The 12558-nt window shown below is 37.8% G+C and overlaps 1 protein-coding gene across 4 annotated transcripts in view; it reads right to left on the bottom strand.

The window, feature by feature from the left end:
* LOC105471308 (KIAA1549 ortholog) overlaps positions 1–12558 on the bottom strand; it is a 201853-nt gene that overhangs the window by 67629 nt on the left and 121666 nt on the right. For all 4 annotated transcript variants that reach the window (XM_071094402.1, XM_071094401.1, XM_071094399.1 and 1 more), the window contains exon 17: positions 4864–4910. In XM_071094402.1, coding sequence (XP_070950503.1) covers positions 4864–4910 — 47 coding nt within the window. The remainder of the gene's footprint in view (positions 1–4863; positions 4911–12558) is intronic.

The following is a 12558-nucleotide window of genomic DNA, read 5'->3' as shown; positions in this document are numbered from 1 at the left end:
TTTGGACCACAGAGCTGTGTGGTAGGGGAGGAAGGCTGGAGAAAAGCAAAGCAAACCCCTCTGAAAATGATGATGGTTTAAAAAAAAAATAGAAAAAGTAAGTAGGAAGCAGATAACATTCTTACTTCGGTGTGACTTCTGGTCACTGAAGGGATGGTTGGCTTTGGTTTCTGAGATTCAGTCTGTTTTACTGCAATGACAGCTTTGTAATAAACCAATGTCCACACACAGCTGGTCGACTGGTCTGTTTCTCTAGACTCACAGCAATGCTGCACCATCTCCATCACTTGACAGCAATGTACAATATTTAGAATGGTCCTAACACCTCCTTCTTCTTTCTCAAAGTGTCTGGGCTATTCTTGGCCCTTTGCATTTCCAGATAAATTTTAGAATCCATCTGTCAGTTTCCACATATTAAAAAGAAATTACTGGGATTGTGAATGGGATTGCACTGAATCTACAAATCACATGGGGAGAAATGACATTTTTTAAATATTGAGTTGTCCAATCTGTGAACATCTTTCTTTAGAGGTCTTAAAAGTCTTTGGTTAGATTTATTCTGAGGTGTTTTATATTTCTAAGTGTTATTTTAAATGACATCTTTGAAAATTTTTTCTTTCCTGTTTGTTGCTTACATGCAGAAATAAAACAGATTTTCGTATACTGATTTTATATCCAGTTATTTTGAAATTTAGTTGGCTTGCTATTTAGCAATTTTGCTAAATTCCCTAAATTCTAACAGTTTGTGTGTTGACATTTTAGGATGTGCTACTACCGAATTATATCATCTGTGAATAATAACAGTATTACTCCTTTCTTTGAATTCTTTACTCTTTTTGTGTTTTCCTTGCCTTGTTACAGTGCAATTTTGAATAGAAGTCATGTGAGCAGATATCTCTGTCTTATTCCCACTCTCAGAGGGCAGACTTTTTCTAACATTTCACCATTCAGTAATATTTGCCAAGATACCTTTTATCAGAATCGAGAAGTTCGCTTCTACTCTTTGTTTGCTAAGATTTTTACCATGACAGGATGTTGAATTTTACCACCTGCTGTATCTATTGAAATGACAAGATTTCCCTCCTTTATTCTCCTTAAAGTGGTAACTTACACTGCTCGGTTTTTAAATGCTAAATCATCCTTACACTGCTGGAAAGAAATCCAATGTGGTTGTAATATGAGATGCTTTTGTGTCTACTGCTGGTTATGCTCACTGATATTTAGTTTCAATTTTTTAATATCTATGTTCATGAGAAACTGGCCCCCAATTTCCTTTCCTGCAGTGTCCCTGTCCTTCTTGCCCTTGTCCCTGGTGTCAAGGTGATGTTGGCTTCATAAAATGAACTGAGAAGTGTTCTTTTTCTGTTTTTTAGAAGAGTTTGTTTAATACTGATACCTTTCCCTCCTTCAGTGTTTGGTAGAACTCACTGCTGAAGCCCCTGGGCCTGGAGCTTTGTTTGTGGGAAGTACTGTAATTATGATTTCCACTTTAAACATAGTTATATGACTATTCAAGTTTTCTCTTTCTAGGAATTTTTCTATTCCAGAAAAAAAAATTTTTTTTGAGATAGGGTCTCACTGTATTGCCCGGGGTAGTTTCAAATGCCTGAGCTTAAGCAATCCTTCCATCTCAGCCTCCAGAGTAGCTGGGATTACAACCACGCACCACTGCATCCAGCCCCAAATTTATTAACAAAAACGGGTTCATAAAATCTCCTTGTTAATGTAAGATCTGGATTAATGCGCCCTTTTCATTCTTCTTATTGATAATTTGTTGCACAGATTATTTGATCAAACTTGTGAGAGTCTATCAATTTTATTAGTTTTCAAAGAACTAACTTTTGGTTTTACTGATCCTCTCTTAATGTGGTATTTATTTTCTATTTCATTAATTGATATTATTATTTTTAGTATTTCCTTCTGTCTACTTCCTTCACATTTAATTGGATCATCTTTTTTTACATCTTGAGGTCGATGCTTAGATCTACTGATTTTTCAGCCACTTTTCTTTCCAATATACGCATTTAAGGCAACACATTTCCCCCTGAACACTGCTATAGCTGCACCTCACAACATCTGACCTATTATATTTTCATTATTATTCATTTTAGGGTGTTTTGATTTCCATTTTGATTTCTTCAGTGTACTGCAGGTTACTTACAAGAGTACTAATTAACTTGCCATCAAAGATTTGCTTTTTTTTTTAACTTTTATTTTAGGTTCAGGAGTACATGTACAGGTTTGTTATATACGGAAACTCAAGTCAAAGGGGTTTGTTGTACAGATTATTTCATCACCTAGGTACTAAGCCTAGTACCCAATAGTTATTTTTCCTGATCCTCTCCCTCTACCCTCAAGTGGGCCCCAATGTCTGTTGTTCCTCTCTTTGTGTCCACGAGTTCTCATCATTTAGCTCCCACTTATAAGTGAGAACATGCAGTATTCGGTTTTCTGTTCCTGCATTAGTTTGCTAAGGATAACGGCCTCTGGCTGCATCTATGTTCCTGCAAAAGACATGATTTTGCTCTTTTTATGGCTGCATAGTATTCCATTGTGTATGCATACCACTTTTTTTTTATCTGATCTGTCACTGATGGGCATTTAGGTTGATTCCATGTCTCTGCTTTAGAGAATAGTGCTTCAATGAGCATTTGCATGCATGTTTCTTCACAGCTGAACAATTGTATATATACAAAGGAACAATTATATTCCTTTGTATATATACCCATTAATGGAATTGCTGAGTCAAATGGTAGTTCTGTTTTTTTAACATCAATTAAATTCTATTTATTTAAATATACTAAGCAAAACACATTTTATGAAGCATTTTTTTCTGTGACAATTTGGTCTGTGCTGGATCCACTCTGTGCTGCTGTTTTCTGATGCCAGTTGGTAGTTCTGTTTTTCTGCCTTTGAGGAATCGCCACACTGCCTTCCACAATGGTTGAATTAATTTACACTCTCACCAACAGTTTATAAGCATTCCCTTTGCTCCACAACCTCACCAGCATCTGTTATTTTTGACCTTTTAATAATGGCCATTCTGACTGGTATGAGATGGTATATCTCATTGTAATTTTGATTTGCACTTCTCTAACAATCAGTGATACTGAGCTTTTTTTCATATGCTCGTTGGCCGCATGTATGTCTCCTTTTGAAAAGCGTCTGTTTGTGTCCTTCGCCCACTTTTTAATGGGGTTGTTTGTTCTTTTTCTTGTTAAGTTCCTTACAGATGCTGGATATTAGACCTTGGTCAGATGTATAATTTGCAAATATTTTCTCCTATTCTATAGGACAGACAGCCTACAGAATGGGAGAAAATATTTGCAAACTAGAGCTTCTGCTGTGCAGAAGCTCTTAAGTTTAATTAGATCCCATATGTCAATTTTTGCTTCTGTTGTGATTGCTTTTGGCGTCTTCATCATGAAATCTTTGCTCATTCCTATGTCCAGAATGCTATTGCCTAGGATGTCTTCCAAGGTTTTTATAGTTTTGGGTTTTATCTTTTATTATTGGTTTCTAACTTAGTTCTACCAGGATTAGCAAATATACCCTGAGCGATTTCACTTCTTGAAATTTGTTAAGATTTGTTATGGTCCAGCATATGGTAAATTTTTAAAATGTGTTTTAAAGGAAGATGTATTTTACAGTTGAGTCCAGGGTTCTATTTATGTCAATTAGGTCAAATTGATTAATCACGTTGTTCCAATCTTCTATATCCTTTCTGTATCTTTATATTTTTTGATGTGTCGCTCACAAGCCAAATATATTTTTAAATCAAATCTAATAACCTTTGTCTTTTAAATTGAAATATCTAGTTGTTAACACTTAATGTAATTAATTCTAGATCTGAATTTAGATATCTACTATCTTATCTTTCTGCATGTCTTGCAAATTCTAAGTTCTTTTCTCTATTTCCTACCTTCTTTTGTATTATTTTATTCTTCCTTACTATTTTATATTTAAGCATTCTCCTAGTGAGCCTAGAACTACACTAGAATCCTTCACTTATAACAGTCTAACATAAAGTAGCCCTTTTACATCTTCCTGAACAATGGACCTTAGTTCCATATTAACCATAAGTGTAATTATTTTAGAATCTGTGTCTGATAACTCCATTATCTGTAGTTCTGCTTCTATTGTCTATTTCTTTCCTTTTTAAAAAAATTGTATTTTTTTTTTCTTATATGCCTGGGGGTGGGTGTGGGGGTGTGTGGAAGGGGGGCTACTGTAGCAATAATGTAAGGCCTAGAGTGATGTAATCTTCTTCTAAAAGGGATGTTCATTTGTTTCTGCCAGGGAGCAACCCCAATCAACTTTCAAAGCTGACCTTTACTTCCTGCAGGGACTGATCTGCTTATGATTCACCCTTATTCCTACAGCTAACCCCTAAGGGTACAAACTCAAAACCTTCGGGTGTTTACCAGGGTCTCCCCTTGTGCTTCCAACCCCATGAGTCTGACAAAGGCTCTGCCTGGCTTCCCAGGTGCTTCTTCTGGAATCCACAGATGTCCCTGGGGAAAAATTGGCCCAAGAAGCAGGGCTCATGCCTCTGAATTTCCTGGATCTTGGTCCCATACTGCTTCACTGCTCTGTTAGCTCTCTGGGGTTTTTAATGTTAATATCTTGTTCAGCTTTTCCAGTCATCCTCAGCAGGAGAGTTGGTCCAAATTACCTAGCCTGTCATTACTGGAACAGAACTTAAATTCCAACTTTTTTCCCCTCCTCTTCTAGTTAGATCAAGAGAATATACAACTCAGAGTTTTACATCTGCTTATATTAGCTAAAATTAGTGGGTTTATAAAGTTTTTAAAAACAGCCTATGTGAGAAAGTGATAATACATTTTGTTTTGAAAACCTTACCTTGGCAATGGACCTGTTGGGGGAGTCATTCCATAATCTTCATATCTCTGGAAGACATACAAAAGAAATTGAAGATTAATACTCAATACTTATTATAAAGTGACAACAGCAAACTTATAAATTCAGCTTTACAGGATCGACTTTCAAGAGAATTATTTTCTCATTAAAACTTAGCATGTTACTGGTACTCAAGTTTCAGTTTGAGGACTTGCACTACCAGACTTTAGAAAACACATAACTCATTTCTAGATCTTTCCTTCTTTTGTATATTACAACTACGAATATGAATAGCTGACAGGCTTTCTGTGCCTGCTCTTCCCTACAGATCCATCTGTATCTTCTGCTGCAAACCTGTATCTTCTGCTAAAGGGCCTCATATCTTTTGCTAAAAGGCAGGCCTGAGTGCCCATAATTAGCACAGTGACTCCAACCACATGGGCCACAAAGGTCAGCGAGACCCAGTGGTGCCCAGTACCTAGTCAAATACCTCAAGCAACTCAAGTATCAAATCCTGCCTCATGTTGTAGAATGCTGCAAAAAAAGAAAACCAGAAACGAGAGAGACTCTACAAGACCAAGGCAGCACCTTCTGTTTCTGACCATTTACTGGTCCCCAGGAGACCCAGCTATACTTTCTGCCCTTAAGTTCCATAACGTGCCCCCGTATCCTTCAATCAACTCTTTTTACTTGAGCTAATCTGAACTAGCCAAGTGTTCTTTGACTAAAACAATATGCCACATGATTTAAAGAAATACACATCTAAGAAATCTGTTGTATTCCTGGTGAAATCAATATATCCTAACCCTAATATACGTGGGATTCTTATTTCAACATTTCTTTTCAATAACTGTGAATTGTTCTTTTTGGAATTAGATATTTCAGAAGAACAGTAACTATGGGCAGAGTCTGTCCGGCTGCAGTCAGTTGGAACCAATGGTCTGTCTAAGTTAGGTCTAAGTCAGCCTTGCTTCTGAAGTTGCTACAACATGACATCTTTCTTTTTACAAGCTGTCATTTACCGAATTAGTATTTTGAGTTAAGCATTGTATGAGCATTAACCCAAGCCCACAACATCACTAAAAAGTACTCACTGCCTCTGTTTTATGAATGAAACCAACTCACAAAGAAATTAGGTGATTTCCTCCTATGTCTTTTGAACTCCAAAGACCATGCTTCTCACCAATCACCCCGCACCGCCCATGGTTTCCAAAACCAGACACTCTCCTGTGAACAAATATCTATTTTGTGAGGGAAAAAGTAGAGGTTTTGGAGTCAGACAGACTGGCTTAACATCTCTGGGCCTATTCCTTTATGCCAAGAGAATATAATGATCTCCACATTCATAGAGTTCTAAGGGGATTGTTAAATATGAAACTGTGGTCAGATTACTTCACCTTCTGACTCTCTCTGCTTCCATCCCCTTGGCTGTCATGTGGAACCTTGTGGAGTTCCCCAACTGAGGCACAACGAGGGAAAGGGAGTTATGGACGAAGGGAGGAAGAGAACGAAAAGAAGCTTCCATTCATTTTCCAAAAAATTAAAGGGAAATCTGAGACTACATAGAGATTATTCACAGTGCTGGTGCTTTCGGCAGAGTGTGGGTTTTTAAAGCACATTCATATGCAAAATCTTAAAAAAAGTCAATGCTTACCAGTTTACCTACCAAAGTCTCAGGAGGTTTTAGTGGCATATTAAGAGAAAAACAATGAAAAATAGCTGTCCACTTATTATCTTTTGTATCTCTGTAGTGTGAGGATTTCAACTCTATCCTCATCAGAAAAAGAATGTCATATTTCTAAGGACTGCATGCCCTGATGAAAAGTTAAAAAAAAAAAAAAATCACAGAATTTATCTGATTCTGTTGCAGGATGGATCACACCTATATAAAAAAGTGGGGCACAAAATTGCATTTGAAGGTTTCAATCGGCTATGTATATAAAAATCCCACTTTAATGCATCCCTTTTTTCTATTCAGTATAAAACACAGGCCAACAGAGTGAGAAACGTAAGTGAGATGGTTGGTAGAGTTTGGGATAGGCCTGAGGTAAAGCAACCAGACAGTGAGGCCTGCTTGTAAAGTGTCTCAGCCCAGAGATTTGTACTGGCTACTCACAGGACTAGTCCAGAGACAGCTTACCTTCTCAAGGAAGCAGCTACACCAACTATCAACTGGCCTGACTCACTGATGCATAACTAACACGCTTATCCTCACAAAAAAGGAGCAATGTCATCAGATGGCAAATAAAGGCTCATGCAGTAACTGAAGGCACCTTGAAATCCACATTCCTGGCCGGGCGCGGTGGCTCAAGCCTGTAATCCCAGCACTTTGGGAGGCCGAGGCGGGTGGATCACGAGGTCAGGAGATCGAGACTATCCTGGCTAACATGGTGAAACCCCGTCTCTACTAAAAATACAAAAAAATAGCCGGGCGTGGTGGCGGGCGCCTGTAGTCTCAGCTACTTGGGAGGCTGAGGCGGGAGAATGGCGTGAACCCGGGAGGCGGAGCTTGCAGTGAGCCGAGATCACGCCACTGCACTCCAGCCTGGGAGACACAGCGAGACTCCGTCTCAAAAAAAAAAAAAAAAAAAAAAAGAAATCCACATTCCTGTGTTGTTGTTTTTTTTTTTTAACCAAAAAAAAAAGCAAATAGCAGCAAATAGAGAGTGATCAGGCTCCCCTTGGCAACACTAACTTTATGATCCATTTATAAACACACTGAAATTCTATTAGATATGCATGGATAAAGCCAATGATCCTGGTTTTCTACCAGATTAAACTGCTAGCATTCTCATCCAACTACATCAGGGTAACATCGAAAATCCACAATAAGAAAGCCACTGAATAATGGTGTTTATTTAAAAATCTTACTGTGGGCTTGAATTTATAAGGCATTATCAGGGAATCTTGAATCTGCAACACCTATGAACAGTGCACAAATGAGAGAAATAACAACACAAATCTGCCAAACTACACCACTGGCTTCTGTGGGTTTCCAGTTTGCAGAAAGCAGATCATGGGATTCTCAGCCTCCATAATTACATGAGCTGACACCTCATAATAAGTAAATTTCTCTCTCTCCCCCTCACTCTCTCCATACAAACACATATGCATACACACACACACACACACACACACACACAAACACTACTAGCTCTGTTTCTCTGGAGAACTCTGACTATTTTAAATAATAGACCCTACATGTGAATGGATAAAGAAATGTGGTATATTTGTAAATGGAGTACTATTATGTGCTGCTGTTTTCTTTGGGTCTATTATAAATAAATCTGCCATGATGTACAAGTCTTTGTATGAAAATATGTTTTTGTTTCTCCTGGATAAATACTTAGGAAGAGAAAGCTGGTTCATATGATAGGATATATGTTTAACTTTTTAAAGAGACTGCCAAACTGTTTTTCAAAGTGGTTGTGCTATTTTACATTCCCACCAGCAGTTCATAAGACTTCTAGTTGTTTATATTCTCAGCAACATAATTGTAGATTTATTTCTACATGCAGTTTCATCAGTTTTTGCTGAATGTGTTTTGCAGCTCTAATACTAAGCACATAAACATGTAAGACTTTGTGTCTTCCAGATAAACTGACCACTTTATTATGAAATGATCCTCTTAATCTTTAATAATATTCTTTACTATGAGCCCTATTTTGGCTAATATTAACATAGCCATTCCAGCTTTCTATGACTAGTGTTAGTATGGCATATCTTTCTCCAAACTTTTCTCCATACTTTTCCTTTTTACCTATTGGTATCTTTGTATTTAATGAAGGTTTCTTGTCAGCAGCATATACTTGGATCTTGCTTTTTTATCCAAACTGACAAGCTCTGCCCTTTAATAGGGGTGTTTAGGCCATTCACATTTAATGTGATTATTGATGGGCTGGATTTAAATCAACCATCTTGATATCTGTTTTTAATTTTCCCCATCTGTGCTTTATCACTTTTCACTTCCTTTTCTGCCTTTTTTTTTTTTTTTTTTTTTTTTTTGAGACAGAGTCTCGCTCTTTCGCCCAGGCTGGAGTGCAATGGCATGATCTTGGCTCACTGCAACTCTGCTTCCTGGGTTCAAGTGATTCTTGTGCCTCAGCCTCCTGAGTAGCTGGGATTACAGGCACATGCCACCACACCCAGCTAATTTTTGTATTTTTAGTAGAGACAGGATTTCACCATGTTGGGCCAGCATGGTCTCGATCTCCTGACCTCAGGTGATCCGCCCACCTCAGTCTCCCAAAGTACTAGGATTACAGGCGTGAGCCACCATGCCTGGACCCTTTTCTGCCTTCTTTTGTGCTGTTTTTTATGATTTCATTTTGATTCCTTTGTTGGCTTATTAGCTAATAATAGGTTGCTTTATGGTTTATATTACGCATTTTTCACTTATTACAGTCTACCATTAAGCACTATTATTCTACTTCATGTATGGTATAAGAACATTAAAATAGAAAACTTCAATTTCTCCTTTCTTGGCATTTTGTGCTGCTGTTCTCATATATTTTACTTCTATATATGTTATAACTCCCCACAATATACACTTATTACCTTCATTTTAAATAGTCAATTTTATCTTTTTTAAAGTTTTAAATAATGAAGAGAGGATTTTAAAAAATAATTCCCCACAGACATATTTACATTTCCAGTGTTTTTCATATATGTATGTAGATCCAGGTCTTCATATGGTATCATTGTACTTCTGCCTTAAAGACTTCCTGTAACATTTCTTATAATGCAGGTCAGCTGGTGATGAATTATTTCAGCTTTTATATGTCTGAAAACATTTTTATTTCACCTTAGTTTTTGAAAGATGTTTTTGCTAGATATAGATTCTAGGTTGGTCATTTGGTCCTTTCAGTTCTTTGAAGATTTGTTCCACTACCTTCTGGGCAATGAGATTTCTCCTGCCATCCTTATCTTTGTTCCACTGTATATAATGTGTTCTTGTTCTCTGGCTACTTTTAAGATCTTTTTCACTTGTTTTAAGCAATTTAGACTATGGCATTTTTGGAATAGTTTTCTTCATATTTCTTGCACACAGAGTTCACCAACCAATGGATCTGTGGATCTGCAGTTTCTACCAAACTTGGAAAAATGTTGGCCACTCTATCTTTTTAAAAACAATTCTATTGGGTATGTTTGAGGTTTACAACATTTTACTGGCTACATACAGGTAGTAAAATGGTTACTTACAGTGAAGTAAATTAACATATTTATCATCTCACATACTTTTTTGTGACAAAAGTAGCTAAAATTACTTATTTAACAAAATCTCCAATATAATAAAATTTTATTAACTATTGTCCTCATTTGGTACTTTAGATCCCTAGACTTGTTCATCCTACACATCCCCTACTTTGTATCCTTTGATCTCCATCTCCCAATTTCCTTTCCCCTCCCATCTGTGGTATTTTTTTTTTTTTTAAGATTCCACATGAAAGTGAGATCATGCAATATTTTTCTTTCTGTTTCTGGCTTATTTCACTTAGCATAATGTCTTCCAGGTCCACCCATGTTGTAGCAAATAGGAGGATCTCCTTTTAAAGGATAAATAATATTCCATTGTATATATACACCACAACACTTTCTTTATCCATTCATCCACTGATGGACGCTTAGGCTACTTTCATATCTTGGTTACTGTGAATAGTGCTGCAATGAACATGGGAATGCAGATACCTTTACAAAGTGGTGATTTTACCTTCCTTGGGTATATACTCAGCAGAGGGATTGCTGGGTCATATGGCAGTTCTATTTTTTTTTCTGAGATGGAGTCTCGCTCTGTCGCCCAGGCTGGAGTGCAGTGGTGTGATCTCAGCTCACTGCAACCTCCACCTCCCGGGTTCACACCATTCTCCTGCCTCAGCCTCCCGAGTAGCTGGGACTACAGGTGCCTGCCACCACACCCAACTAATTTTTTTGTATTTTTAGTAGAGACGGCATTTCACTGTGTTAGCCAGGATGGTCTCGATCTCCTGACCTCGTGATCCACCCGTCTCAGCCTCCCAAAGTGCTGGGATTACAGGCGTGAGCCACCGCGCCTGGCCTGGTAGTTCTATTTTTAATTTCTTTAGGAACCACTACACTATTTTCCATAATGGCTGTACCAATCTACACTGCCATTAACAGTCTGCAAGAGTTTCCTTTTGTCTACACCCTTGTCAACATTTGTTATTTCTTATCTTTGTGATAACAGCCATTCTAACAAGTGTGAGGCAGTATCTCATAGAGGGTTTTGTATTGTTTGTTTTGTTTTGAGACAGAGCCTTGCTCTGTCACCCAGGCTGGAGTGCAATGACATGATCTCGGCTCACTACAACCTCTGCCTCCCGGGTTCAAGTGATTCTTGTGCCTCAACCCCCTGAGTAGCTGGTTACGAGCATGTGCCACCATGCCCAGCTAAGTTTTGTATTTTTAGTAGAGATGGGGTGTCACCATGTTAGCCAGACTGGTCTTGAACCCCTGAGCTCAAGCAATCTGCCCATCTCTGCCTCCCAAAGTGCTGGGACTAGAGGCATGAGCCACTGCACCCAACCTCATCGAGGTTTTAATTTGTATTTCCCTGATGATTAGTGATGCTGAACACTGTTTCATATACCTGTTGGCCATTTTTATGTCTTCTTTGGAAAAATATCTGTTCAAATCCTTTGCCCATTTTTAAATTGGATTATTTATTTTTCTTCTATTGAGTTGTAAGAGTTTCTAAAAATAAATTTTTGATACTAAGTCCTTATGAGATATGTGGTATATGAGTATTTTTTTCCAGTCTGTAGGTGGCCTTTTTCACTGAAACATTTTCAATGTTTTCTTTTGCTATACAGAGCTTTTTAGTTTGATGTGGTACCATTTACTTATTTTTGCTTGTATAACCTGAGCTTTTGGTGTGATAAGTGTGATATCCAAAAGATCATTGCCAAGGTCAATATCAAGGAGTTTCTCCTATGTTCTCTTCTAGGATTTTTATCATCTCAGGTCTTAGACTTAGGTCCTTTATTCATTTTGAGTTGATTTTTGTGTCTAAGAGTCCAATTTCATTCTTTTGCATGTGGAAATCTAGTCTTCCCCTCACCATTTACTGAAAAGACTATCCTTTCCCCATTATGTCCTCTTGGTGCCCTTGTCAAAAATTAGTTGACCATATACGTGTGGATTTATTTCTGGGCTCTCTAGTCTGTTCCATTGGTCTAGGTTTCTGTTTTTATGCCAGTACCATACTGTTTTTATTACTACAGCCCACTAATTTTTTTCTTCTCCAATATGTAATCTGACTTCAATCCCATCCAGTATATTTTTTCATCTCAGAGACTGTAGTTTTCATCTCTAAGTTTGACTTTTATCATTTAACATCTTCAATCCTTCTAGTTAATGTGTACAATCTTTCCTCTAGCTTCTTGAATCTATGGAACTCCATTATAAGAATTCTTGTGATATCCTGTCTACTAGTTCTTTCTTTTTCTCTCTTTTTTTTTTTTCTTTTGAGACAGAATCTTGCTCTGTCGCCCAGGCTGCAGTGCAGTGGTGCAATCATGCAATCATGGCTCACTGTAGCCTCAGCCTCCCAGGGTCAAGTGATCCTCCCACCTTAGCCTCCTAAGTAGTGCCCAGCTAATTTTTATATTTTTTGTAGAAACAGAGTCTCACTGTGTTGCCGAGGTTTGTCTCAAACTCTCGGACTCAAGCAATCCTCCT

This window comes from Macaca nemestrina, chromosome 4 (genome assembly GCF_043159975.1).
Source record: "Macaca nemestrina isolate mMacNem1 chromosome 4, mMacNem.hap1, whole genome shotgun sequence".
Taxonomy (NCBI): Eukaryota; Metazoa; Chordata; class Mammalia; order Primates; family Cercopithecidae; genus Macaca; species Macaca nemestrina.
The sequence above is the reverse complement of the archived record's forward strand: the minus strand, read 5'-3'. Positions and strand labels throughout refer to the sequence as shown.